The sequence below is a fragment of the Pollicipes pollicipes genome, unplaced genomic scaffold (assembly GCF_011947565.3).
Source record: "Pollicipes pollicipes isolate AB1234 unplaced genomic scaffold, Ppol_2.1 Scaffold_5724;HRSCAF=6776_pilon_pilon_pilon, whole genome shotgun sequence".
NCBI classification, from domain to species: Eukaryota; Metazoa; Arthropoda; class Thecostraca; order Pollicipedomorpha; family Pollicipedidae; genus Pollicipes; species Pollicipes pollicipes.
In genome coordinates this window covers 32920720-32947908 of record NW_023596746.1, presented here as the reverse complement: position 1 = coordinate 32947908, position 27189 = coordinate 32920720, and the positions used below count along the sequence as shown (strand labels likewise).

The 27189-nt window shown below is 60.1% G+C and overlaps 1 protein-coding gene across 2 annotated transcripts in view; it reads left to right on the top strand.

Annotated features, from left to right (window-relative positions):
• Window positions 1-27189, top strand: part of LOC119102330 (semaphorin-2A) — a 97522-nt gene that overhangs the window by 46144 nt on the left and 24189 nt on the right. For both annotated transcript variants that reach the window (XM_037225699.1, XM_037225697.1), the window contains exons 3-5: window positions 4589-4676; window positions 18822-18873; window positions 20882-20944. In XM_037225699.1, the coding sequence (XP_037081594.1) occupies window positions 4589-4676; window positions 18822-18873; window positions 20882-20944 (203 nt within the window). The remainder of the gene's footprint in view (window positions 1-4588; window positions 4677-18821; window positions 18874-20881; window positions 20945-27189) is intronic.

Here is a 27189-nt window from a genome sequence, read left to right as displayed (position 1 = left end):
AAACGGCCGATGATTGAAGCCCGTTCGGCGGCGGCGACGTGCCAGACTGCGCCGTACGCTTCCGCTGTGTTGTGATTTGGAGGCGTTTCTGTTTGGCCTGTGGCGGCTGAGGGCGGGCTGACTTGACCGTCGGACCAGATCTTAAAGTGACGGCCCAGCTCGGGGAGGTGTGCAGCTGCCGCCATCCGCACGCATAAAGTCTACCACGTCGGTGTTAAGTCGCGCGAATAGGAATGATGCTGCTGTGCTGCTCCGATGCCTCAATAACTTTTGGATGTCAGGGTGTTTACGCGTAAGCCCATCGCAGCGCTCCGGCCCGCCGAACGCTGGCAGTCTCCTGCTGCGCGCCTGGGCGTCGGTCCAAATTGTCCCATCGCCTGACATTTTGATAGCCGAGTGATTAGTTCCGCTATACTTTAACGGCCGCCCTGACTGTACAAACTGATCCGAGCTGGCCGCATATCGCTTGTCTGCTCCGTTTACTTGGGGCTGTGATGGGGATTCGAGCTGATCGTTGTCCTCTCCGAGTCCTGACCGTGGTAATCTGGCGATCGGACTGCTCAAGGGGTAGCTCAAGTAAGCTCGCTGGGGAGGCTTGGATGGATGACTCGTGCGCGGTATGTGTCGTGGGTTTAGGACTGAGGAATATAGACCAGGTGGAGGAACTTGTGCTTGCCGATGTCCGTTCTCATTGGAATGCAGTGCCGTGGCCGGTTTGTGGCGGTTAACTCTGGAGTGATATCCCTGATGAAAATGCTGGCTTGTTCCATGGAAGAAGCATTTGCACAAAGCCCGTGAATTGGACGTGGAAAGGGATCGTCGGATATGATGTTTGACATATCGCATTTATATTTTATCCAACTGGTACATTATAATACGCCATGGCCACTGTAACCACCGCGACTGGCCTTTTGTTCCAATTGCTTAACTTCAATATCCGACGTTGGCGACCGATATCAACTTTACAACCGGTCAAATGAACTTCAATTACGGCGACCCATGGAGTTGGGCTCCAGTTTCAAATACAAAGTTGGCCGCTTGATCAGCGTGTAAGCTGGCTGTAGCCGGTTTCCAGAGCTATGGGTTTTAAAAGAGTATCAGGTCATGTTCCGAGAACTGACGGAAGCAGACCTCTCGCGACGCTGCTGAGTTGATGCGTTGAAACCTCATCGCGCAACAAACTCGCCCCGGGCTGCTCAGATCGTTAACTTTGAACGGCCCCATGAAGTTCCGAGTGTCCTGTCGACAGCGGTCCGTCAAATGATGAGACATCACTGTCGGGGTGCCGACATCCCAGAGCCGTCCCGTGCCACGGCCGCTTGTCTCCCGTGAAGCTGTCCCCGCGCGCTGATGACCCGGCCCGCGATGTTCTGGTCGCAGCTCGGGCCTCCCCGCGTGCGTCGCCTTCCTTCTCACGACGATCGCCTGAAGCGCCGTCCGGCGCGGCCGTGACGCCGGGTCCGGTGCCGCCCGGCGGTGTCCGTGCCGCGTGACCGGATCCGGACCCGGACACTTCGGCGGCGCCCGGAGCCGGGGCCGGCGCGTGTGGCGACCGCCCGTGATTGGACGGCGCCCCGGCCAGACCGATGGCCCGTCACTGCAGGCCGCCGCGGATTTATAACGTTCGATGGGCCGACAAATCCGGCGGCCCGGCCGGCGCGCCGTGATTTCCGCAGCGACCGATGCTGCCGCCGACTGCCGTCGCCACTGCGGGCGGCGGCACGCGGTGTGAGCGATCGTTCACGGCGGCTCCGTCCGCCGCTGGTGGACTCGTCGACAGCGATGGAGTCGCCCGCCGCCGCCGATGGAGTCTCCATACGCTGCCGATGGAGTCGCCTGACGCCGCCGATGGATCGCCTGACGTCGACGGAGTAGCCTGGAACAGCCGATGGGGTCGCTTGACGCTGCCGATGGAGTGTCCTAACGCTGCCATGCCGTCGATGGAGTCTCCCGACGCTGCCAACGGAGTCGCTTGACACCGCCGATGGAGTCGCCTGACGCGGTCGACGGAGTCGCTTGACACCGCTGATGGAGTCGCCTGACGCGGTCGATGGAGTCGCTTAACGCTGCCGGTGGAGGCACCCGTTGACTGACGGTCTGGCGGTGGGCACTGAGTGAGCTCGTGGGGTGTCATCAGTGGGCTGAGCTAGTGACAGCGGCGTCAGCGCGGTGGCGCCAGGTGACGCCACTGGGGCGACGGCGCCGCCACAAATGGAGTCATTTATAGACCGGCGCATGTCCAGCATGCCAGCAGGGGGAGTCGTTAGGCAAAAATGGCCTGCTCATTGCTCCCGGGAGCTAATTTTGGGTACGTGGAGTGACTGTGCGCTGAAAATCGATACAAAGAATGACAACGGGTTGCTGCGGCTGGTGGTGTTGCCATGGCACAGTTCCTTTAGCAGAGCCCGTGAAGGTATACCTGCGGCGTCTGAACACTTTTCAGAGGGCGCTGAGCACCATCATAGTGGTCGCTGCTAGGCCAGACCCCTCCAAGTGCAATTTCCGAGCGGCCGTCGATGTGCAGTCCCTAGGCGATTCCGCGGAGTCCATTCTTGGTGCCGGTGGGAGCTGGGCACTTGAGACACTTGAGGGCGCCTACGGCCCGGGTATCAAAGCTCGCAGCTAGGACACAATAGCGCCGTCGAGTCGTGATTACCCTCTGCCCTCTGGAAGCGTACGCTCTGCAGGGTCACATAAGCGGCCGCGTTTAGGGTCGCTCGAGTGCTCTGCTGCTCGCGCCGGTCTGCGTTCTGTGTGAGCGGCCAGTGCGGGGTCGACCCATCGGGGGCGGGTGCGTGCCGGCGGCCGTGCCCGTTCGGACCGAGTCGCCGCCGGCCATCAGAGGCGGTGGGAGGCACGCGCCATCTGCACGCTGTCCCCACCGACCCTGCATGGCAGGCGATCTCGCGGTGCGCAGGGACGGCCGCGGTGCGCCGGGGCGGCAGCGGTGCGCTGAGACGGCGGCGGTGCGCTGAGACGGCGGCGGTGCGCTGAGACGGCCGCAGTGCGCCGGGACGGCGGCAGTGCACCGGGATGGCCGCGGTGCGCCGGGACGGCGGCGGTGCGCTAGGACGGCGACAGTGCGCCGGGACGGCCGCGGTGCGCGAGGACGGCCGCAGTGCGCCGGGACGGCCGCGGTGCGCGAGGACGGCCGCGGTGCGCTGAGACGGCCGCAGTGCGCCGGGACGGCCACAGTACACTGGGACGGCCGCAGTGCGCCGGGACGGCCGCGGTGCGCGAGGACGGCCGCAGTGCGCCGCGAGATCGCCTGCCATGCAGGGCCGCGGTGCGCTGGCGCTCGACGCACACCTGGCGGCGCGGCGCCGGCCGGCCGGACACTTAACGGGACGGATGGGAATCGATAGCGGCTAGCCTGTTGTGGCGCCGCGCCGCCCGGCTGAGTTATGCGCCCTCCCGAGGCATCGTCTCGGCCGCGGCTGCCTCTTAATCGCGTCAGGAAACAAACAGCCGACCATTTCTTCCGGTTCGGGCTAATTTCCGTTGTTTGTGTGTTTATTTGTGGGGCTGGACGCCTCGGAGCGTGCGGTGATGGCTGGGGCGGTCGCTGGCGTGGTGAGAGGCATGCAGACTTCTAGTTTTTTTGTGTTTTTTTTTTGTATGCTAATATTACCGCCATGGTGTGTCTGTAAGTGACGCCTACTTCGGAAAGGTCCCAAATTCGACGCGATCTGTCATATTGATACGAGACGATGGGACATTGATGGATAGTGATGGCCATTACCCATGGCCCAAAACGCAACTCCCTGATGAATAGCCTGCCTTTTGATGATGTTGGCGATGAGCGCCTCGATTGGGTGGTCTCCAAAGCATCATCCTCTTGAGGTTTATTAAGAAAATGCACTGGGATTGTAATAAACCGATTCCGCCTTTGTTTGCCTATCATGTAGCCATGTAAACTGACATGGTGTGGTATTACACGTCCTTAGAAAGTCGTAAATCCTGAGCGCCTCCGCCTACTAACAGTGGACCGTTAACGGTTGTGACGGACAAACGTGAGCAAAAAATTACACCGCCATCAGCTCTGAACGCTTTGAGATCCTCAGTCTGGGACGATCCAAAGCATGTAATGCGGGGGGGGGAGGTTCGCAATGCATTTATTCCTTTCTGTCTTTCCTTCTGCATTGTCTTCATCTCACTCTCCCCTCCCCTTCCCGTTATCTCCATTGCGCGCCTCACTTTCTCTCCCTCCCAGCTTCTTTCCGCGCTGGCTCTCCTATACGCACAACCCTCTTCATGTTTGTTCCTTGTTCCCTCATCTTGTTCTCCTTGTTCTCCCCATTCATCACTGCTCACTTTCTATGAGGGTCACTTTCAGGTCTTCTGGTTGTTAATTAGCCTTTTCACTTTCTGCCGCTTTGTCAATGTTGTTTTGCTCTCGATTCGGGTTCTCTTCAAGTCGAAAATGTTAACCCAAGTTGTGCGTTCTTTGACTGACTGGAGGATAACAGCGACCATTCCGCTGCGGTCGGCGACGGCCCGTGTGTCTTACTCGTTCTGTTCCGATTGACAGCGGTCTGCGCACCTGTTGTGGCGTCCCGTGGTCTGACCGAATCCTCTCTGCTTCCAGAGCACGTGAAGGAGCTGACCTGCGGGAAGCTGTACTACCGCACCTTCCACCTGGATGAGCGGCGCGACACGCTCTACGTCGGCTCAATGTGAGTACATCAGCCGAGTTGCAGCTGGCTGAACAGCGGGCCGGGCCGCTGGGCCGGTCAGGGCTGCAGCTGCTGGACGGCGGGTCTCGTTGGGCCTGTCAGGGCTGCAGCTGCTGGACGGTGGGTTTCGCTGGGCCAGCCGGTGCTGCAGCTGGCTGGACAGCTGGTCTTGCGCGGCCGGCCGGGGCTGCAGCTGGCTGGACAGCGGGGGGTTGGGGCGGTGCGCTGCCGTGGTACCGCTTGGAATGAATGTAGAGAGATCCCAGTACACCATCAGCGGTTGGTAAGCTCGTGGCGGCGGTTGCATTGATCGGAGGCGACCGAGCTCGCAGGTGACGCCTTCACCGCCAATGGCGGCTGCGCCACTATTGTCGGCTCCTGCCGTCCGGTGACCTCCGCGAGAGGGGGCGGATGGGGTTGAGTCACGTGTCATGGGTCACAGGCCAGGACACAAGGCGGCAGCGGCTCGGTAGACTGGCATGAGTCGCGCTCGCACCGACCCCACCGGAGTATTGAACCGAGTGGGTGCGCTCTGGTGGGCTGACAGATGCGAGACGGCCGATCAACTGTATCAGTTCCCTTGTTCGCCCCGGTTCGCCGATCTTAGGGCTGACCGTATAGCCAATCGCACGTGGAATCCTCGGGCTTGTCAGCGGCTGCGAACGAACCACAGTCGCCATTCCAATCTGAAGCCGGTGGCGCGCCGGGCGCTGGCTTCGCAATTGTGCGACCGGGTGGATCGTCCTGACGCGCATGCGCAGAGGCGGCGTGAAATTCCTCATCGGTGGACGTGATCTGCCTGAAACTCCGCCCGTCAGCACACCGCCGTGGTCTAGAAATGCGTTATTATCCTTGGCGAACTGACAAGCGCTAGACGATCGGAATGTGCTGATGCGTTTTCTGGGTGGCGATGGAGAACGATGCGAATCGTTTATCTGACACAGCTCTGGGATGCCTGCAAGCTTGCATGTTGGTACAAACATTCCTAGTAATGGAAAATCCGCGAGCAGAAGTCGTTAGTAACTGTAGTTCCAAATTCATGGGGCTGCAGCCTCCATTCGTACGGAACGATACAACTTTCCTGTTCAGACAAGACTCTGGACTGAGTGCCGGCCTGTCCGCCATTTGATGGCCCGGTGTATCAGTCCGGTGCCACGTGTGACATCACACGCGTCGCGGCCGTGTCAGCCGGCATGATCTGCCACTCGGCCGCTGTGTCGAGAGTGCCTCTCCGCCGGCAGCCGGCCATCCCGTCCCCATTATGCGGCCAGTAGTCAATATTGGCGACAACGGGCCGGGTTAATGGATAAAACGCGGCGTCCAACACATGATACGGATGCTTTTAGCGGCCGGCCGAGGTCCGAGAGTCATCTAATGGGCAGGACGGCCGGCGGCGTCCCGGCGGTCTGACCGTCGCCGGCTGAATGACCGCAAACACGCCCCGCGGGCATCGGATGTCGGCGCCGGCCGAGTGCCGAGTGGCGGCCGGAAGGGAGACGGATCGAGCCCGCCGCTGACGATGCTTCGTCCGGAGTCGGCCGAGGACCGCGGGAGGCTCCCGTCAGCCGGGAACCGCGGGAGGCTTCTCAGTGGCGGGGAGTCGCAAGGAGGCTTTCTTCGGCCGGAGACCGCTGGAGGCTCCCCTATCGCCGGGAGCCGCGGGAGGCTCCCGTCAGCCGGGAACCGCGGGAGGTTTCTCAGTGGCGGAGAGTCGCAAGGAGGCTTCCTTCGGCCGGAGACCGCGGGAGGCTCCCCTAAAGCCGGGAGCCGCGGGAGGCTCCCCTGCCGTCGGGAGCCGCGGGAGGCTCCCATGAAGCCGGGAGCCACGACGGCCACGTCTCGCGCTGTCGGAACCACGTCGGAGCGGCTCCTCGTGCGCTCGGAGCGCTCTCTCGTCTCAGGCGGCTCGGGCGCAGGGACGCGGCGCTGACTTAGCTGCGACAGCCATCGTAAAACAAACGGATCGGCGCCGCGCGCGGCGAAGGCGGCGCCCAGGGCCGCCGCTATGCAGATGGGAGGGGCACGCCCGCCGCGCGATACCTCCGAATGTCTTCCTCCCTCGTGGGAGCCGAGGCGGCGGAGGGCCTCCCGCAGCGCCCGTGATTTATACCGGCCAACTGATTCCGGAATGAGTTTCATACGGCCGTAAATCAGAATGGATCAGAAGATTATTGGAAGGCACCGGAGGCGGAAAATGTATATAATGGCCGGATCTGGCCGGGCGGAAATACCGAGCTGAGTGGGTGCGGTCGGTCGAACAGCCGAACTGACCTGCCGAACGGCCAGTGAAACGCATCTTCCTCGTGCTGCGGGGGTCGCCGCCGTTCCGCGCCGCCGGTGCAGCACCGGCAGTGAGTGAAACTGTCCGTCGGGCGGCAGACAATGACTTGCTTATCTGCCGGCGGTTAAATACATTCAGCCGCACTGTCGGAGGAACGACTCCGATCTGGGCACGTGCGCCTCGCATTATCTGATCCTCAAGTTTGAATGCCCGTAGATCGAAGGTAATGGCATCCATTCGACGTCGCGCTGTCTTGCAGGCGCCCGCTTCGGCGGCACCGCGGTCGCCTCGAGCGAGCGAGCTTGAGCGGCGGCGCGTCAGGGGCCGCCTGGCTGAGCCGAGGCGTCTCGGCGGCGGCGGCGCGGCCGGGACCGGTGGGCGGACAGGCCGAGGTGCGGCGCCCGCAAAGTCAAATCTACGCGCACATTATGGATTCGCGTCAGGCACGTACTACAGTGCTTGCGGGCGCGCGCGCGAGACGTCGCTGGCGATGCCTCTTCCGCTGCCTCTCTCCGGCTCTAATGGACGGATCGGGTAGGCTGTGACGTAGCGGCGCTTGGACGGCAAGTGAACTTGTGCACTTCCCTGAGAATGACACAGCTCTGCGGCTGCCTTAGCCGGAGAAGCGGCTGCAGGAGGGGCGCCGCCGCCGAGGTGTCGATCTGGAGCCGCCCCTGGTCCGGCTGGACATCATTTGGCAGCACATCGCCAGCCGGAGGGCGTGAGGCGGCGGCGGCGGACGTGCACGTCCGGCGCCGGGAGTGGTGTCGCCGGCGCCGCGACGCACCAATCCCCGCCCCGCTGCGAGGGCGGCGCCTGACGAGCGCGGCGAAATGAGGCGGCCGCCGCCGGCGCGCCGCGAACGCGCCGCGGGTGGCGGTCGACCGGCGGGATCATGACGCGCCGTGGTCGCCGTCGTGACCAGACGGCCGTCGATATGTCGTGATGCGGCGGACGCGGGTCGTGTCTGCCGTGGGCTGGGTTTTTCCTGCCGCCGGACGGAGGGCCATTGGCCGTCATCCGTTTGCGGTACAGCTCACAGCTGCCCACCCACTGTCAGCGCAGCCAGACGCTGTCCGGGCGGGCCGAAGTGTTGGTGAGGAGGCCGGGTCGGGCTCCTCTGAGGTGAGCCACGAGCCGGAGCAGAGGCATAGGCAGTACTGGAGCTGTTGGGCTGAGCGGGACGGGTCACTGATATGGGGCAATAAGGTCAGATCAAATGAGACACCGAGAGCGGACCCGAGGCCGTGCCAGACTCGAGCATGAGGCCGGACCCTAAGATCGGGCTAGACCAGACCCTAAGGCCAGAATATGGAGAAGGGCCATGAGACTGGAGACTCTTGGATCCAGAAGCTGCACCTTGAGACTGGACCCCAAGCCTGGAGCCCGAGACTCGAATATGAGACCGAAGTCAAGGGCCAGGACCTTAGGCCGGGATCCTGAGGGAGGGGCCCGGGTCGGACCTTCAGGGCGGGCCTCATCACCGCTCACACCGCACCGCCAGCCGCCCGCCGCACGTTCAATCCTGGCGCGTCGCTATCGCTTCTGCCAGCCGCCACACAGCCGGCTGCCACACAGTCGAGCCCCTTGCCGCCACCTTTCCCATCTGTTTTACGGCGGTACTCCCCGATGAGACCGGCTCTATTATCCCATTTCTCGACGCCATCGACGAATGGTCAGATTCTATTTCGCGCCTGAGTTCGCCGCCGGTGGGCGTAGTCGCCTGCGGCACATCGTGCCAAGATTGGTCGGGATGCTGTCAGCGGGGTTGCCGATCCCCGAGCCGCCCTTCTCGCCCGCTGGCCCTCCGGGAGAGGTCAACGGTTGACCCTCCAGGAGAGGTCAGCGACTGGCCCTCCAGGAGAGGTCTACGGCTGACCCTTCAGGAGAGGTAGCGGCTGACCCTTTAGGAGAGGTCAGCGGCTGGCCCTCCAGGAGAGGTCAGCCGCTGACCCTCCAGGAGAGGTCAGCGGCTGACCCTCCAGAAGAGGTCAGCGGCTGACCCTCCAGGAGAGGTCAGCGGCTGACCCTTCAGGAGAGGTCAGCGGCTGGCCCTCCAGGAGAGGTCAGCAGCTGACCCTCTAGGAGAGGTCAGCGGCTGACCCTCCAGGAGAGGTCAGCCGCTGACCCTCCAGGAGAGGTCAGCCCCTGACCCTCCAGGAGAGGTCAGCGACTGGCCCTCCAGGAAAGGTCAGCGACTGGCCCTCCAGGAGAGGTCAGCGGCTGGCCCTCCAGGAGAGGTCAGCCGCTGACCTTCCAGGAGAGGTCAGCCGCTGACCGTTCAGGAGAGGTCAGCAGCTGACCCTTCAGGGGAGGTCAGCGACGCGGCCGCGAGCGGTTTTACTCTGCCGATGCTGGCCGGCCGTTATCTGGCCCCGAAGCCGGCCGAGAAATCACCGCCGATTTATTTTCCAAATTAGTCTCGGCGCGGGCATCACTCGGGCTGAGAGTTCCGCGAAGGTCCGACTGGCCCAGCGCTGCAGGCCTGGCGTCGCGCTCTGGCAAGGGTCGTGCATTTTTAAGGGCGCGCACACGCCGTGCGGGTTGGCGGAAGACAAACGGCCAGATTCGAACCCGACGAGGCCCGTGGCTGCCGCTGCTGCTCGTCAAGAGTGCGGAGCCCTGGGCTGTGCGCCCCTCATCGACCCGCCGCATACGGCGCGTATGTGACTTCCGTCCTGTACCTCACGTGCAAGGCACGTGCGTCTTCAGCTGCGCTCACGTGCACGTGGGTGGCAATCAGCGACTGGGTAATGTTCCGAAACACCGCATCGGCCCCGTACTTTCCCGCATGTTCCGGCTTGGGTGGAGCTCTTGCCACCGATTCGTCAGTATCGAAATATCGGGCGTCCGTAAGCGGCAGTATGGCCGCGGCCGTTGGCGGCGGCTGCCGGCTGTGGCCCGTGCCAAACCCTCTGCACGTCCGCTGATGTGAGTTGCCAGATAGTCAACACTACTGTACCCACTCAAGCAGCCGCCGCCGAGGTCTGCCCCAGCCTGCCCCCTCCCCCTCCCCCATACCTCCCCTCTGATGTCACGGCGTGCCTGTTGTCTGGCGAGGAGGCCGAATTAATCGCCCCGCGGTGTCTGGCCGCTACCAGCGGCTCGTCTGCCGAGCCGGCCGGAGCAGCACGGCCGTGGAACATGGCTGCAGAACACATCTGTTGACGGGACTTTTGGAGCACGCCAGTTGATCCCGCGCTGGTGCACGCCAGCTGATCCGGCTGCGGAACGCTGCCGGTGGTCCATGACTCTGAAGCACGGCGCATCATCTGCCCATCATCTGCTGCATGACCCTATGCAGCTGACGCGCTATAAAACTCAATAGCACATCATCTGATGCTGCCAGACCAGGATAGCGGTAGCCTTGCCCACTCAGACACGTTTACTTGCCGATGCTGAGCGTTATCGTCGCCCGTCTGTGCTGGCACGTCTAGGTGTGATGAACGGCTCTAGTTGAGGTCTGCAGGGCTGGCGCCTGCAGTGTGTGCCGCCGGAGCGACCCGACGAATGTACGCGTGCGGCCGGGAACAATTGGATAACGACGGGGGCGGGTGGCCCGCTTGCAGCCGTGTAGGTCGGTCGTGGACTACCGCTGCTCAGTTGGCAATGTCTGCCGCGGCCTGTTCCCGCGTATTTGTTCCCGGGAGTCGCGCTTCGTGGCTGACCGGTGCGGGTCAGCGGGCAGGAGGGCCGACTGATGACTGATGACCGGTGATTGTCGACAGTCACTGGGCCGCGCTTCGCCGTGCGCTCCCTGCGCCACCGCCATCTGCCGACCGTGGCTTGTGCTTAACACGCGCTCGGGTGTGAGAGTAAAATTTACCCCCCGAAGGTTTTTCCACAATAGTTTCCGAACGGCGCCGCACAGCCGCGCCGAATTTTTCATAGCTAGAGACAATTGAATGGAGGATCGTTTGGCGTCAAAAATGTAAATGTATCTGATAAGGTTACTGACCTATTGCAGGTCAAAATCAGGCCATGGTTTCATCGAAATCAGTTTCTAGGGAATCGTTCAGTCTGATGCAACAACGGAGTGTTAGACGAGGCCCTATCTGTCTGAGGTACTTTCTTAGGCAACACAACAATTGAATGAGCAAATTCAGTTGACTCAAGGTCAGGAATGAAGGTCAGACTAAGGTTAAAACCAACCTGTTTTATTACCCAAGGGCTTGCTGTAGGGGATGATTTTTGGCGCTCATTTCGAATTTAGGGATAGCAGCAACCGCATTCTTTATATTCCATGGACTTGTTAGAGGTCAGAATAGGTCATTGACCTGAAATGATCCAGCTTAACATTTTGTTTTAGGAACATACTGTCTAGCGTAATCTTTGTCGCTTAGTCAAATGCAAAACTCAAAGCAATGTTGCATGATTTTGGTCATCTTGACCTTCAAAAGGTCAAACAAGGTCACTGACCTTGAATGGGTATGTGGCATTTTGCTTACAAACGATTATCTAGGTTCTAGGGGCATTTTGGAGACCAACCTGGAACCTGACTTTGTTTGGCCTTTTTTGACCCGAAGGTCACGACTTAGGAACCTGAAACTTTGACCTAAGTGAGTTCACGTACAGGCCAACACATTCTGTAAATTTTGGGTTTCAAGCTTTCTTATTTCCCGAGACCTTAGGGGGGTCAAATTAACCCCCACCTGAGCGAAGGGCATCTAGCCGGCCACCCGGGCGCGTATCAGCGCTCGCGGGGTTCTGCGGGGATTTTGTGATTTAACCGCGCGGTGCGGCTCATACGAACCGTGCATCGGGTGCATGATTAACGACGTTCAAGGAGAGCCGATCTCGCATCTACGAGAGATGTGCCCTGTTCGCGCCTATGGGATACAGCATGTTTCTCCTCGCAAACGCATGCCCACCCGTCCGGCGTGACTTGTGAGGTCCCTTAACGCTGGCCGAATCAGGTCATACCCTTCACCTGAACGCAGAGCTAGCCCTCCAGCTGTGACAAATGGGTCGTGCCTCTGCTAGCCTGAAATCCCCCGCTCGCTTGCACTCCGGTCCGCGCTCCAGTCACCACTTTTGCGGCTATCATTGAACCAGACCGGTTCAGCGGGTCCTATCGTGTTCCTGTAGCCTTGAACAATGCTGCAGCAGCTTCTGAAATGGGCATTGCGGGCGGTGCGCAGGCTGAAATTAGGCAGGTAGCATGCCATAAAACTAAATGCTGCGCATGCATGAATTGAAACTAAAATCCAATGAAATTGTTCTCTACATGAGCACGTTACGGGTGCCTAGCAAGATATGTGATGGCACGTTTTGCAATTGCCATTCAGTTGTATTTCCCCGAATGCAGGCGACGGGCGCGTCGGTGGTAATGGTGTACACCGTTTGTGTTGTAGTATCAACGTAGTCCAGGCATCCCACGCATGATATACGCACGTGGTGTGAGGTAACATATGCTAAAACATTTATGTATGTTATAAATACTTGGTTTGCTCAATAAGCGCATATATCATCGTACGCCCGCTGCTCATGATGTTTCTGATGTGACGCCACGCGTCAACCAACCCAGTGCAGTTTCCTACTCAGTTGGGGGAAGCTCTAGACTCCCCCCCCCCCCTCCCAACTTACGCTCCAGTCCCCAGCGTGAAGAACAAAGTGGGCCTAAGGTGTGGAGGAAGCCGTCTGCTGGCTTATTTTAGGGCTGGTTTGTATTTTTTTACTGCTCAGCCACCCCTCAATCCCTCCTCATTTCGCGAAGCGGCACCCCTACCCGTGCTTTGCACTTTTTCATGACCTCTTTAGCGGTTAAAATTGGTGTTCCCAGCTGAGCAGTCCGCCGCGGGCAGTCGAAGCCCACCACTGGCTCCAGTCTCCCACGTCTCAGCACGTCCAAACGTCACGGGGAGGGGGGCTCCCGGCCGCCGCTTTCCCCGCCCTGCAGCCCCGCAACCGCCGCCGCGCCGACGCGTTTATCACAATCAGCACCGTTCGCGTTTTCGCCGCCTAATCAGGCGCTGTTTTCGAGCGGCATAACAGCCATTGCGTGAATGGCTGCGGCTTGTTGTTGTCCGCACCCGCCTGACCGGGCCAATTTAGATGGTCCGATAGACTCGGAGCTGCACGCCGTCGCCCGCGGCACGTGCTGTTTTGCCGACGGCGCCGCCGCGGCCGGTCGTCGGAGCCGTCGTCGGCGGTGACGCCGCTCATTGTGGCCGGCGCGAGCCCCCGCTCGTGCGCGTCTCAGATAAATGCCGTCATAAATGGTTCCGGCGCGCGCCGTCCGCCAGTGGTGATGAATGCTGTATTGGGGCGATTAAGCGACTACTGCAAACTCATTAATTTTGTGCCCTCTACCCTAATTAATTTCGTCAGGCCAGTGGCGTTCCGGGCGAAGCTAGTCCAAGTTTGAGAGATGGACGCCGTCCCCAGAGATCGGTCGGCTAACGTGGATACAAAGCCTCTCGCAGGAAGATTTACCGGCGCCGAACGCGCCGCCGAACTCGCCGGGGCGTGGCGGCGCAATTTAGGGCCGGCGCGTCACTATTTATTGGGCAAGTTCGGGCCGTGGCGACATTCAGAGAAAAGCGCGATGTCCCCGGCCGGCCATGGCCCGAGCAGCGGTGGCAGGAAATGTCACACCGCGACGCCCTCCCTCCCTCGTCCTCCGAAGTGAGGTCCGGGCAGGTCCGAGGCGCTCTGCTGAGCGAGGAGAGCGGCCGGAGACGCTGGAGATGGTCGCGCCCTTGCGAGACAGCGACGGTGGGAGCTCCTCAGGCGACAGCCGACCATGGAGCGGGCTGGTGGCACTGCCGGGTTGGTGGCGCGGTGGTTGGAGCTGCCGTCTGTTGTTGGGCTTCGCCTGGCACGAGCTGTGTGTCCCGCCGGCCGTGGTGCAGGACAGCTGCGATGGCGAGGTACGCAGCAGCCACCGCATTAGCGCGGGTCCCGTGCGCCAGTGACCACTGCCGTGGCACTGGTGTAACCGTGTACCACTGACGAAGGCTTGTAGTCGTCTTGGGTTTCTCCCGATATCCTCTTCTCTGAATTTCATGTTTTTCGCTTGCATGCGTTACGTGGCGCACAGTATGATGCATTGTGACGTGAACGCTGTTTTGGGCAATGCAACCTCTTGCATGTAACGCGGCAAATAAATCCTGAAGCCGTCCGATTCGTGTTTTACGTGCGATGATAAATATACGGCAGAGTCCATTAACAGACGCTGACGGCGTGATGTGTAAACACCCTGACGGTATTTCCAGCCGATGTGAAAGCTGTTGACTCGTCGACTCCGAAGAGGGAAGATGAAAATGGCTGGGGTGGAAGCCACCATTTGGTGATTTACTGTCCTATCTTCTTTTGCGAAGCCACGGGAGAAAACTCCCCGGACACTCTTAACGTATTGAGAGCCCGATGGGACCAAACGCAGCGCCAGGGCTCAGGGGAACGAAAGACGAGATCATTGTGTTCTCTTATTGGCTGGGGACAGAAAGCTTTTTGTGACTTGCGAAGGGTCACCGAACTCGTCACCTCTCCACGTGATCCCACCGTAAGCACTGACATGTGGAAAGAGAACATCTATATAACTATTAGAAGCGCTGGCCATATCATGGCTCCTTTATCATGCTTGCACAGGTTCCGTCACTGTTATTATGAACTGTTGCTATGTTACACTGTTATCATGAACAAGTCTGTCTCAGCTGAGTGGTTGAATCCCGTTTACATACACAACGCTCCACGCCGTCAGCAGATCACCTGGCTCCAGGGGCCGGCCAGTGCTGCTGCCCGCATCGCTCGTGTTGTCCTGCCCTCCGATCTCAGCGCTCGGTGAGCGGACCCCACTGAGTGCGGCGGCCCGGCCGGAAGGGGCCAGTCTCGGTCGCAGTCAGCGGCTGTCCGGCGTCGGCGCGACCAATCGATGCGACATGCCGCCCTCAAGCGGCGCCGGTCATGCTAACCGCGAGATTAAAAATGGAGCGCGCCACTCCGGCGGCCGCCGCGCGCCGTATGGATTATTGCCGGCGGCGACGGCCGGCGCGGAGCGCCTCAGGGCAAACACACCGTGGCCTGGGGCGGTCTCGGGACGATCCCCTGACGTGGTCCGCGCCCCTCGCCCCTCGCACGTGCTCCGGCTCGCAGCCGGCGGCCCAGAGGCGGCTCACGGCGTCCGGTCTTGCCCGGCGGACGAAGGGGCCTCGCTGCATATACAGTGCGCCGTGTTTGCTGAGTGCTTAAGTGCGCTTCCGTTTGCTAAATATGTCCTGAACGGCTGTCGCACGATTTTCGCCAGGGAAAGACAGGCTCGGTGCTGGATGCTGGGAACAAAGGGTAGAGGGGCGCAGTATGCATATTTTGTTCTCCTTGGTTGAGTGCGATGCCCCTGCGCGCTGTCTGTCAACCCCCCTCATTGATGCGGTTGCATTGACGCAATAATCACTTGCAGTCAGCGTCCCGATTCCTTCCTTGTCCACGCGTCCGTTCCCAATTTCGCTTACCCCACGACTCATCTTGTGGCACCCCTTCAACACAATATGCGGCGCTGCACGACGCTGTCAACAGTAGCGAGACGGCACGGCCGCCTCACCGCTCCGCCGCGTCGGCACGGCATCGTAAGAGTGGTGACCTCTGTTGACCTCCGCCCGTGCACCACCCCGGCTCGGGACGGCCTCTGACCGCCGGCACATCCCACCTGCGGTCCCACGAAGAGCTCACCGGCCGACGGGGACCGATGCGCCCGCTCAGGCTGCTTGGCATTCGGTGGGCGTCGGAGGCTTGGCCGATGGGAGGCAAGGGGCAAGCTGGTCCAAGCGGCTTGGGTACATTCTTCTGGCACTGTGTGAGGCCAAGTTCAGAGATCAAGGATGAGTACATCGCGGTTTCGGTCGATCGTGGTCTTCTGGCCAATTGGTGGAGCGGGGAAACGGGCCATCTCTGTTATGTCTACTGCCACGAAGGTTCGCCTTCGTCCAGCCGGCGACGCCACACCGCACGCTGTCCGCTGCCGTCACTTGACCTGGAAGAAGATGTCATCAAAGATGACGACCTCGCTGTATTCCTCGGGCTGGTAGCCGCTGAAGAGCACCTCAATGACCACCCGGACCAGCAGCAGGCAGAGGTTGGTGAAGACGGAGACCACACTGAGCCGGGTCAGCAGGCCGGGCCGCCCGGCCAGCGAGCGGTACACGTACCCCAGGAAGCTGGCCAAGCAGCAGAGGCACTGCACCGTCAACACGAACACGGTGATGCGGCTGCTGGTGCTCTGCGGCCGCGCCAGCATCTGCTGCACCAGGTCGAACAGCAGCAGCGCCAGCGAGGCCACGGCTCCCAGCGTGGCCAGCAGGATGTAGTGGTCCTTCCGACCCAGATGGGTGTGTCGGATTTCGTCGAGCATCGACGGGCAGCACGCCATCGCCCAATTCTAACTTTGACCATTAATTGCGCGACTTGCCAGACACATGTCACATCGGCTATTCTTTGATCGTTTCGGAAAGTTGCGCCGCTCGCCCAAGAGTCATGGTCGTGAACATGTCGCAGATGTCATGGATCTAACGGATGTCTTCAGGAACGGTATCTATGGTCAACATTTAGTTGATGTATACGATTTGCGCTCCGATAAGACAAACGCGTTATAGTGCGCGTTATTGAGTCCTGAGTTCGTGAAGTTGTCGTGGAATGCATTTGTCGACTCTGTTATGTCAGCATGTGCCTCATCATTTTGGGTCCTTTGATTGGAAGAGCGTCTCGCAATGAGCTAGGAATGTTCGGGTGTTTGACACTCGGTTGTAGTATTGGCATAGTTCGTGCCATAGCACGACTAGCGGTGACGAAGACGATAATTTCAAAGCATGCTGGCTTGTTTTAGGCGGTTAGGTGGAAATCATTTAAACCTAGATGTAACTTGAACCAGTGTCATATTTTGAGCAGATCAGCAGCCCTGTGTATGACATTTTTTTGCACCGCATTTCTGAGTAAACTTAAAATTAGAAATTTATAATCGCTTTAAGGCAAGATGGAGATAAGTCACCTGTGCGGATAAATTGCACCTTACGGCGCTGAACTCCATGCAAGTAAGGTGAGACGAAATATGATTGATTGGATATGATTCGAGGGAATATTCAGCCCCGGACACATTAATTAAATTATGCATGTAAACTATGAAAAACCCAGTGGCATATCAGTCCGTCACACCATTTGGATTGAAGACCCAGTGGTGAGATCCCGTGTCACACGCTCGTTACCAAAACAGCGGTGATGCTAATCCGCTTCCCACGTCCCCATCCGTGGTATGCGCCCCCAATTATTGATGGCTAGAATCTGCCATAAAAAACGCCGAACAATCGACGTTCCTGTTTTTATCGTCGCCGTCCATCGCCAGGTTGCCTCCTGAGCGCCGGATCTTCGCCTGCAATTATCGTACCAAAACCGCACTGTCAAACATTCCACGTGCAGACGGACTGTCTAAACTTGCCAGCATCCCCTGCCTGCTACAGATGACGCAGCGCTGGGTCGCCACCCCTCCCCCCCCCGTCCCCCTCCCGTCCCCCTGACTCCGCTCGCGCGCTCCCCGACCCAATCGCAGACTCGGCGCGGCGGGCGCGGCCACCGTCGGCAGCGATGCGGCGCCCCACTGCAGTCTCAGCCCCACCAATGTCGAACGATGACCGCCGGTCGCTCCATTAGCGGAATGAATCGCGGTCGGCGCGACGTCCGGGCGGCGGTGCTTGGCGCGCGATGTGGGCCGTTGCCCGCGGTGACATGGCCGGCCGGCCGTAACTCAAAGGCCCGTCTCCCGCGCCGCCCGGCCGGCCGGCCGCCCACGCCCGCCAGGGATCGAACACAACAAATTTTAAGTTGATTAAACCGGGACTGGCGGCGGCCGTACGTTTGCGCTCCGGCTTCGGCTGAGATGACGTTGATCTGGGCTGTAGGAGTTACGGATGGGGAAGGGCAGATCACGGCCTCCGCTGTGGCGCCGTCCGCCGTAGGGGGTCTGTAGAGCAGACCACCGCCTGCGCTGCGTCGCCGTCTGCTGTAGGGGGTCTGTAGAGCAGGCCACCGCCTCCGCTGCGACGCCGTCTGCTGTAGGGGGTCTGTAGAGCAAACCACCGCCTCCTCTGCGGGCGTTGTAGGCTGGAGGGAGTCTGTAGAGCAGACCACCGCCTCCACTGCGGCGGCGTCTGCTGTAGGAGTCTGTAGAGCAGACCACCGCCTCCACTGCTGCGTCGTCTGCTGTAGGGGTCTGTAGAGCAGATCACCGCTTCCACTGCGGCGGCGTCTGCTGTTTTGGGGGTCTGTAAAGCAGACCACCGCCCCCGCTGCGGTGCCGTCTGCTGGGATGAGGACGGTCGGTCGCGCCGGGGGGGGGGGGGGAGGATGGAGTGGATCCGTGCTGGCTCCTACCGTGACGGACAGGTGCTTTTGAAAGGCGCAGTGAGTGCAGCTCTTCGTTTTTTCGACATTTCTCAAGAACACGTGAAGATGCGCGTGCGTGGCGTTAGGCCGAGAGTAGCTTAACGGAGAAGTTGCTGGTAAGGGCTAATAAAGGCGAAATCCATTTGAATTAAAACACAAATGGAATAAGCTTGTTTGTGTAGTGCACTAATCAGATTTAATGGCGTTTAATTAAGCCACGTTAAAAGGGATTGTGTATCCTCCCAAAGCACCCTAATTGGCTGCCTTGGCTGGCGACTCGTGCGTTTAAGCCCTTCCATTCAGGTTGAAGCCTGACATATTGGATAGGCCAGGAGTTGATTGGTGTGGCTGACTCGTGCGACGGGATATGATTTGGGTGCCGCAAGCACGTAGGGTAACAGGTTCTTCGACAGTATGCGCCAGTGCGGGAATTCTGCTGCGCGGTGCAAGCCCGGCATGCTTTCTGTGTCTCATGCGACTGGTTTGATGTGTTTCAGGGACCGCGTCATGCGGATAAACCTCAGCGACATCAGTCAGACGGACTGTCAGGTAAGATGCCCGACCGGCGGAGGACCGCCCGCACGCGGTCAGTCATGTCCAAAGTGGATGTCCGCGTTCTGGGGGTCCGGTTCGGCCGACCGCGTTCTGGGGGCCGGTTCGGCCGACCGCTGGCGTCCAGTCACGACGGTCGTCCGCACCTCGGCCCCACGGCGGCGGCCCTGGCGTGCCGCGGCGGCACGTGAAAAAAAGACCCGGCACTCCGGCGTCGGGCACGTCAGAATGTCATTACCAGGCAACACAATGAGACGGAATTGAATCCGCTCGTTACCACAGCCGCGCTGGTGGGACCTGTCCCCGATATAAATTGTTTTCGTTTTCCGCTTGGTCGCACCGAGGAGGCGGGGGCGGGGAGTCGATAGGAGCGGGGCAGCTGTGACGGCCGGGCACAGACGCCGCACGCGCCAACTGCCCAGAAACGTGCCTCAAATACAGTCTGTGCTGGGTTCTGTGGAGAGGAGCTGATTTACGTGGCATAGTTGATTGGAGGATTTTGGCTGGGATCGAGCGGTAATGGAAAAGCCGCCTTTTTGCGATTATGGAAAAGCTACGCGCTGATTATTCTAAGCCCGCTACACGGCATTCATTCATTCCGAAAGTGTTGCGTTTCGAAAAATGCATTTTTGTGGCGGCGCATCATTTAGGGAAGTGCGTTGGTTGACCCAATAACAAAATTCAATCCGGAAAGGCGACATTACATCTCAGAGCTCCAGCACAGGCAAGGGTCAATATTTTGGTAGCGCTCATTTTGCGTATTCAGTCAAAGAATACAGTCAGGGACAGTTGCGTGGCCCCTATTTGCCTTGGACGTGTAAAAATGTGCCAACCAGTTATCGAATGTCAGTTAATCATCCATTGCTGCACTTCACCCATATCCATCACCCACTGGTGAAATGATTCACTATGCGGAAATAGTGGCCATCGAAGAGCAGCGTGGAGCCACGTTTTGCACACCCATTATTTTAGTAAAGTGAATATCATTTGTGACCCACTCGACTACCCCTCTGCAGCTTGCAGCTGATCAGCGTGATGGTCTGCAGACCCCGATGTTGGGTCATGCCGCGTGCTATTTTTATCCAGTCATGCACCTGAATATGAGCGATAGTGTCTGCACTCCAACTCCATTGTTAACTTACAATCTTGTTTCTGTTGGGGTCACTGCACGGCAAATGCCGTCGCAGGGCAGTTAAAACCTTTGGAATTAAAGCCTAGATTTAGAAGCAAAATCGTTGATTGATATTAAACGTAGCTTCGCGGGTACCAAATATACCTTTCGTAAATACGCAAAGGTGTGTATATACGTCCACGTGCATATGAACAGTGATATAGTGCATGGAATGTACAAATATGATGTGCAATGTACAATGAAAATGTACAATGTACAAATGGCAGTCACGTGTACGAATTCGGGCTGTCGCCCGAATTCACACACGTGACTGCCAACCGTCAAAGTAATGGAGCCCTGCTAGCAATCGTTAAATACTGCGCCATAAAGCGGTCTCGATGCGTTTGTGTTGGGAATGCAACTCCTCGACAGCCCCGCTGAATATCGTGCCGCGGAGTTACGACGCCGCGGCTGGTTTGCTACCCTCTGGCGGGAGCCCGTGACTTGGCTGCCACCCGAATTCAGATCCAGTTTATGGGGCGTTTTCGTGTTGAATTAACGGGGTCCACTTTACGATCGCGGCGTACGACAAATGCCGGCGTCGTAAAACGTTATAAAATCTGGCTGGGTCGATTCTGTCACATGCCGCACCATCACGACTGATGGGGAAGTGGGGAGACGGGCCGAAACTGTTCTCATGTACCGCGCTATCAGCTCTTTACGACTTTGAGTGGTCAACATTCACAGTTGGGGGCTGTTTGTGTCGGGTACTCCTCGGCTGTAGCTTCCGATTGTTTGAGCTGTAGTTAAACTTGCTTTGTTCTTTTTCTTCCGTGCATTGTTTGCCTTGTCGTTTTGTTTGGAGAGGCATTCAACTGGTGTTTCCTATTTCAGAGAGATTCGCTTCTGTTGGAGCCGACGAAGAGCACTGAATGCACTTCCAAGGGCAAAAATCAGGTGAGTCGGTCGCGAGGACCTCTGAAAGTTGATGTATGGATAATATCAGTAATGACAGAGTTGTTGGCCTTCACTTGCAGTTCTTTAAGGCAAGCTCTTGACCACCGTTATCGGGCCTTATCACCGCAGTTCACCGCCCGTTGTGTGCGGTGAAGCTGGCGAACGCAAGGCAGTGAGAATTCCGGAGAGCCGTCCTTATGCTCCACGGGGTAGAAATATGGGCATCTCTATCCGGCTTGGTTGCCATGTCATTCTCAGACAAAAGCATGAGCATGAGAGCCGATGCAGCCCTTCCCTCCCACGCGTCGGCGCTGCCTGTTGGCCGCGTGCCTCGGTCGACGCTCACCAGATGTCTCCGCCGTCGCCGCGCCGCTCGGTCCGGCCGGCGGGTGGACGCCGTCCAGAAACGAAATCCCCGGCGGCCGGATGCGCTCAGTTGCCAGCCTCGACCGCGACGTAAATCCAGCAGGCATAATCCGGCCGTAATTGAAAAATCTCGACGTCGGCGGCGCGGCGGCCACAAATCCGGCGCGCTACGGCCGTCGCCGACCGGTGTTTTACGACACTTCCGATGGCCGGCCGTTGGCCAATGCCCGCGGAGGGACGGACGGCCGCCGGCTTCGCGGAGCATGGACGGCACGGCAGGCGGCGTCGCTGCGCAAAGCCTGATTGTTTGGTGCGGAGCGACCGTCCCACCGGCCCTGTAACACTGCGTGTTTAATTCAATCATGTAATCCGCTTTTCGCCGGAACGGGTTGTGCGTTTAAATCAAATTGTCTTCGCCTCGCGCCTGGGCTGGCGCGCTTTCTCTCCGGGGCTTAGGCCTGTAATATGACGAGTTTAATTTTTGCTGGTACTCGCCGGCCCCACAGATCATGCAAAATCTGGCAGTTGCACATTTTTGCAAATTGGATTTTCTCCCCGAGGCGATGGCGTATCAGCACTGGCGCCCCTCTGGACGCCGGCGCCGGAAGTGCAGCATTTCCTGTCGGTGTGTCTTCCGAGTCGTTTCCTCCGCGCGCCGCGCGTCACCATTTCCGTGGGGCGCGCGCCGGCGCGGCGTCTTTTCTTCGTCAGCGGCGGGGGTGGCATCTGCCCAAGTCTGGCGCCCCGGCCGGCCGGCAGCGGCGGGCGGCCGAGCGGGCAGGGAGGGGCACGCGCGGTCGACCCGCGCACCGCGCGCCGCCCCCTGCCAGGCCCGAATTAGAAGGCCGCGCCGCGCCTATCGTAGAAATCCGTCCACTATGTGGATTTCTGTTACTGTTGGCGGAGCGCCGCGACACGCGCCGGCCGGGCTGGTCGGCCGCACCGCCCCGGGCTGGTCGGCCACACCGCTACGGGCCAGTCCGCCACATCGCTTTAGGGCCGGCCGGCCACACCGTCCCAGAGTCGCTCGCCCGTGGCCAGTGCTCCGGTCGGAGGGGCGCCTTTTGTCAGGCCCCGGATGGCCTGAACCTTCACCAGCTGGGTCGGCACGGGGTCAGGTCACGGTCTGTCCTCCGGCGGCGGCCCCCCGGCACCAGTGTAGGATGGCGTGGGCGGCGGCGGAGGGGAGGGGGTGACCGGAGCTGCCCCACCCCGCTGATGGTGATAGATCGCGGACGGCTGGACACGACACAATGGCGACATGCATCACGGCAGGGATTGCCTGCCCAGCCGTCGGCTTAGAGGGGCACCGGCGGTGCGCCAGAGGTCACAGAGCCGAGGCACGAGGGGGCCCTCGTCACGCACACCGAGCATAGGCTCTGGCGCTCCAGGTGGATGGGTGGGCATGCTCGGGTGCGTCTGAGGTGCTCAGGAGCGAGGTCAGCGGACGGCTGGGCTCAGGCGGGCTGCTGCTCCGGCGCCTGCCGGCTGCCACCAGGCTGGCTCCAGTGGACGCTGTCTTATTAGCCGCGGGAAAAGTAACGTGACAAAAGTGATATCATTGGGATTTATAATTGAGGTGCCCTTCAGACTGAACACCAATTAGCCGTAGGCTGATTTATGCATGCATTCGTTTCCCGGCATGCGCACGAATGGTTAATAATCAACGCATGATTAGCTATAAATACCGCTGATGATTGTTCGGGTGAAATAGCACTTCCTGGTCGAAACACGTTCGTCGAAATAATTGTCGCATTGTTGCGGTCCCAATGTCACGTACTAAATAGCCATAATGTTGCAGCAGCATTCCCTTGCCCATCGCGGTTGTCTATATCCTGTGCTATCCTAGCAATAGACATGGATCGTTGGCTTAGATAGCTTTGGGCGGAATAATATCATGGCATCAAATACCTCAACATCTTCAAATCAAACATAAAATTTGCCATTGATAGGTTGGACGGTCATTCAGGCGGCCTTACATAGGCGCCACGCAGTGGTATATGGATATCGTGCAAAACATGTCATCGTTCCAGTAAGTCGGTGCATGGTCCATCCGAAATGTCCCGAAAGATACTTCACCATCTTAATACTAAAAGCCCAACATAGTCTGGCGTCGTCCGTGCTTCCTTGTTGATTTGATGCGCGTAAGCACAGTGTGACACGTGCAAGCTTTCCACATCATAAGCTTTGCAGTCCGCCGACAGCACTGCACTCCGCATCGGTTGCGGTTCGGCTGTCTCCCCTGCCGCGTCCGATGGCCCCTCGGCTATCCCGCGGCCCCTGCCTCCGGCGACATCTGCCGGCCGTCGACGGTGATGGTCCGTGACGCCGCCTTCCGCGCCGTCTGGGCGGCATAGGAAATCGACACGGCCGCCCCCGCTCGGGCCGGCCGCGCGCGGACGCGCGGTGCTCGGCGGGGCCGGAGCCCGCACGGACAACAGCGACCGCCGCCGGCCGCCTGTTGGCCGAGCATTGATCATTGATCAGTGATCAATGGACGCGTAAATGAAGTCGGCCGGTCGAACGTGCGCGTGTCGCTCTCGGCGGCATACATGAATAAGCCGAGCCACAGAGCTGGGGAGCCGCGAGACCCGATTTATTACGGATGAGCGCGGACGCGCCGGGTGTTTGCCTTCGCCTCCGCTTATGGGATGTTTGTGCGCGTGATGGTATGCCCATCACGGATGCGTACGTGCGTGCTTGTGTTTGCATTTGTGTACGTGTGAAGTAATTTGTGAGTAGGCGTGGACGCTTTTTGTACGCATGTATCCCTTGCTGATGGGCGCCTCACACTCACTGTGACTGGTGATGCGCCTTTTTGCCAGGCTGGTTCATTGCCGTCATATATCAGCAGTCGGCGTTTGATGTCTGTATAGGCGAACGACAACTTACGGTACTCTCCGCCTGAAAGCGCCGATTGTTGCCTGTCAACGCAATCTGGCTGAACGACAAACGCCCTCGGCCCGTTCGACTCTGTTCTTTGTGTTCCACCGCGCCTGGGTGGGCTTTGAAGTGCCTGCTCGCGTTCCATTCGTTGGGCTCAGGGCCGGACGTGGCCGACGTTTTTCGTGTTCCGATTGACCCGGCGCTCTGCAGTCTTTGTGGCGGCTCTTCGACTGGCTTCTGGATGGCGGCTGAACAGGAAGGTCCCGGCTCGCACTCCAGTGCGAATGGCGCCAAGCCCCGTTTTCTTCGGGCAGGAGGAGATGTGAATGCACGGGTGTTTGCAAACCCTCTCCAGGTTTGTAGCGTTACGCCTGGCTGCGTAGCTCTTTTTTGGAGCACAGCCGTGCTAAGGATAGCGTCGAGCTTCAGCGTCTCTCCCGCGGGACCTCTCACGGTATTCACGAGGTTCACCGAAGTACGCCGGATTGTCATGCATCTTCATGCCAACCGGAGCCGGCAGCAAGCTACGACCGGACCTGACAGCGAGCCGTCGCCGCCGAGCGGGGCGACCTGCGTCCGTGGCCGTGCCGCCCCGCTGTCGGATGGGCCGCCGACGCGGCGTGAGCGGCGCCGGTCCTCGGCGGTGACTCCTGCTGGCAGCCGCCGATTTGCAGCGTCATTCATTCGGCCGGCAGTGAGCCGCTCGGTCCATTCCTCAGCGGCAGCAGCGCGGCTTTTTCGCGCAATTATCGTCAACTTCTTTGGACGATCTGTCGACACAACTGGACGGCTGGTGGCCTAACGATCCGGTCGCATGCAGGTTGAGAAATGGCGGTGGGTTTTACCGTCGCGAGGGAGCGGAGGCGACCGACGACGCCGGCTGGCTGGTGTTTAAGTCACACCGGGCGCCACGATTAATGACGAGGGGCCGTATTTATTAATGGTTGCGCCGCCCTACTTCTTAATTAAGCATGTTGCATTTAGCCGCTACAAGAGTGCAATTAGGCCGGAATTAAAACAATGCCGCGCGGTGGCGTGCGCTGAAATCTGTCGGGGCACCTGTGTCGCGGAGTGCCGGCGTTCCAGCGGCGGGCAGGGGTCGCGGGCCGCCGCGTCCGAACTCAGGTTAGCTCGCGTGCCCCGCGAACCGAAATCAAAACTGGACAGCTCGTGTGACGCTGCACCCGACTTTGGCGGCCCAGCTCGTTTGGAGGCTCCGCACATCCGACCCGGGAACACGACGTCGGGAGTGCGCCGCCGTGAACGCGCCGCTGCGAGCACGCCGCGCGGCGCACCCGCTCCCAAGCACGCCCTCGGCCGGGTGATTTATTGTGCGACGCACGTCTGCCGTTCGGGGGCACGCCCCGTTGCCCTGGAGGAGCCATTTGTCACGGAGCACGTTTGGCCGCGCTGGAGGGACGGCCGGCTGCCTCTGCGCCTGGCGCGTCCCTCTCTGAAGCGCGTGCTGGCGGTCCCGACTGCGCTCGGATCAGAGTTCAGGCAGCTGCCTACGCTTGTTCCGTCATAAGCATTTCTCAACTGCTGCCCGGGAGTTTTCCCTCCGACGACGGGGATCTGCAGAGGTCGGTCGAAGCAGTGCGAAGGGCTGACGACCGGCTCTACCCCAGTTTCCTAGACGTTCTGCACGGTCCTCAGTGAAGCGCTGGGGGACTCGTTTCGCTTGTCTGTGGTGTGAGCTCTCTATTATGGACCGCTCTCGGGAGTGAGGCTGCGCTCAGCAGGGGTGGTGTTACTGTCGGCATAGGTTCTCTCGACCATGTTAAAGACGCCTTTCCTCGTATGGGACGAGCGACGTGCTCTGATCGGCGCCGGGTGCTGAACTGACCACCACCGCTCAGAAGGAACACCGCGCCCGTCATCACATCACCTCAGACCACCGCCCCCTGCGTGCTCTGATCGGCACCGGGTGCTGAACTGACCACCGCCGCTCAGAAGGAACACCGCGCCCGTCATCACATCACCTCAGACCACCGCCCCTGCGTGGTGATGGCCACTGGTGCCCCGCCGTCTCGCGTGGCATCCATTGTCCCCTCCCGGATGCCGAGAGGCACCGGGACATCGCGCCTGAGAACTTAGTTCCCCCGCTTGCGCCGGCTGCTGAGTGACCCCGCTTGAGGTCTGAGTGTCTTGGCCGGAGCGATCGGAGTGTCTACGGAGCGGGCCGGCCGCACACGGAGTGCCTTCGTCGGGCACTGAGTGCCAACCTGAGAGCTGAATCCCTCTCCCGTGCTGAGTGTCCCGGCCGGTCGCTGGCGGCTCGGCCGGGTGCTAAGTGTCCCCACCGGGTGCTGAGTGGCTCGGCGCGCGCGCCGCCGGACAGGTGACCGATGGGCCGCTCCCGGCCGGCCAGCCCATTCCTCCAGCTAACTGCCGGCGGCCCGGCCCCGGCCGTCGCCTGGAGGCAGCCGGGCCAGCACCCTGGGGACGGCACCAGGTCGTGACCTCCCGCCGCCGCCGCCGCTGAAATGTTGGCTGTCGGCGCGCTTGTCGGGCCGCTGAGGATGCTGGTCAGGTGACCTCGACCTTTCGGAGACGGATGGAAGTCCGCTGCTGACGCTGGAGCTTGTGCCGGCGCTGCACTCTACGATCGTGGAGTGCTGCCCCGCCTGTGCCACCGGCGCAACGGAAGCTCCACTCCATCTGTCACTCCGTCGAGTGCCACAGAATCCGGGCCGCAGAACGTATCCGCCGGGCGAGCTCGACGGGCGCCGCGCCCGTCGAGCCGGCCGTGGGCCGTGTTGCACATCCGACTTCACATTCGGTTTGCATGCCTCCGGCGGCAGCGCTGGCCGAGCCGCATGACAAAGCGCGGCCCCTAAATAACCGACCACGCGAGAATGGCTGGCGGCACGTCAGAATAACTCTTCGGCCGGCGCCCCGCCCCGGCCGGCGGTGAGAGGTGACCTTTCACGTGGCCGCGGGCGCCACGGCGCTGTGACCCGGGGCGTGGCGGGCGGCCGCGTCGCGCGTGG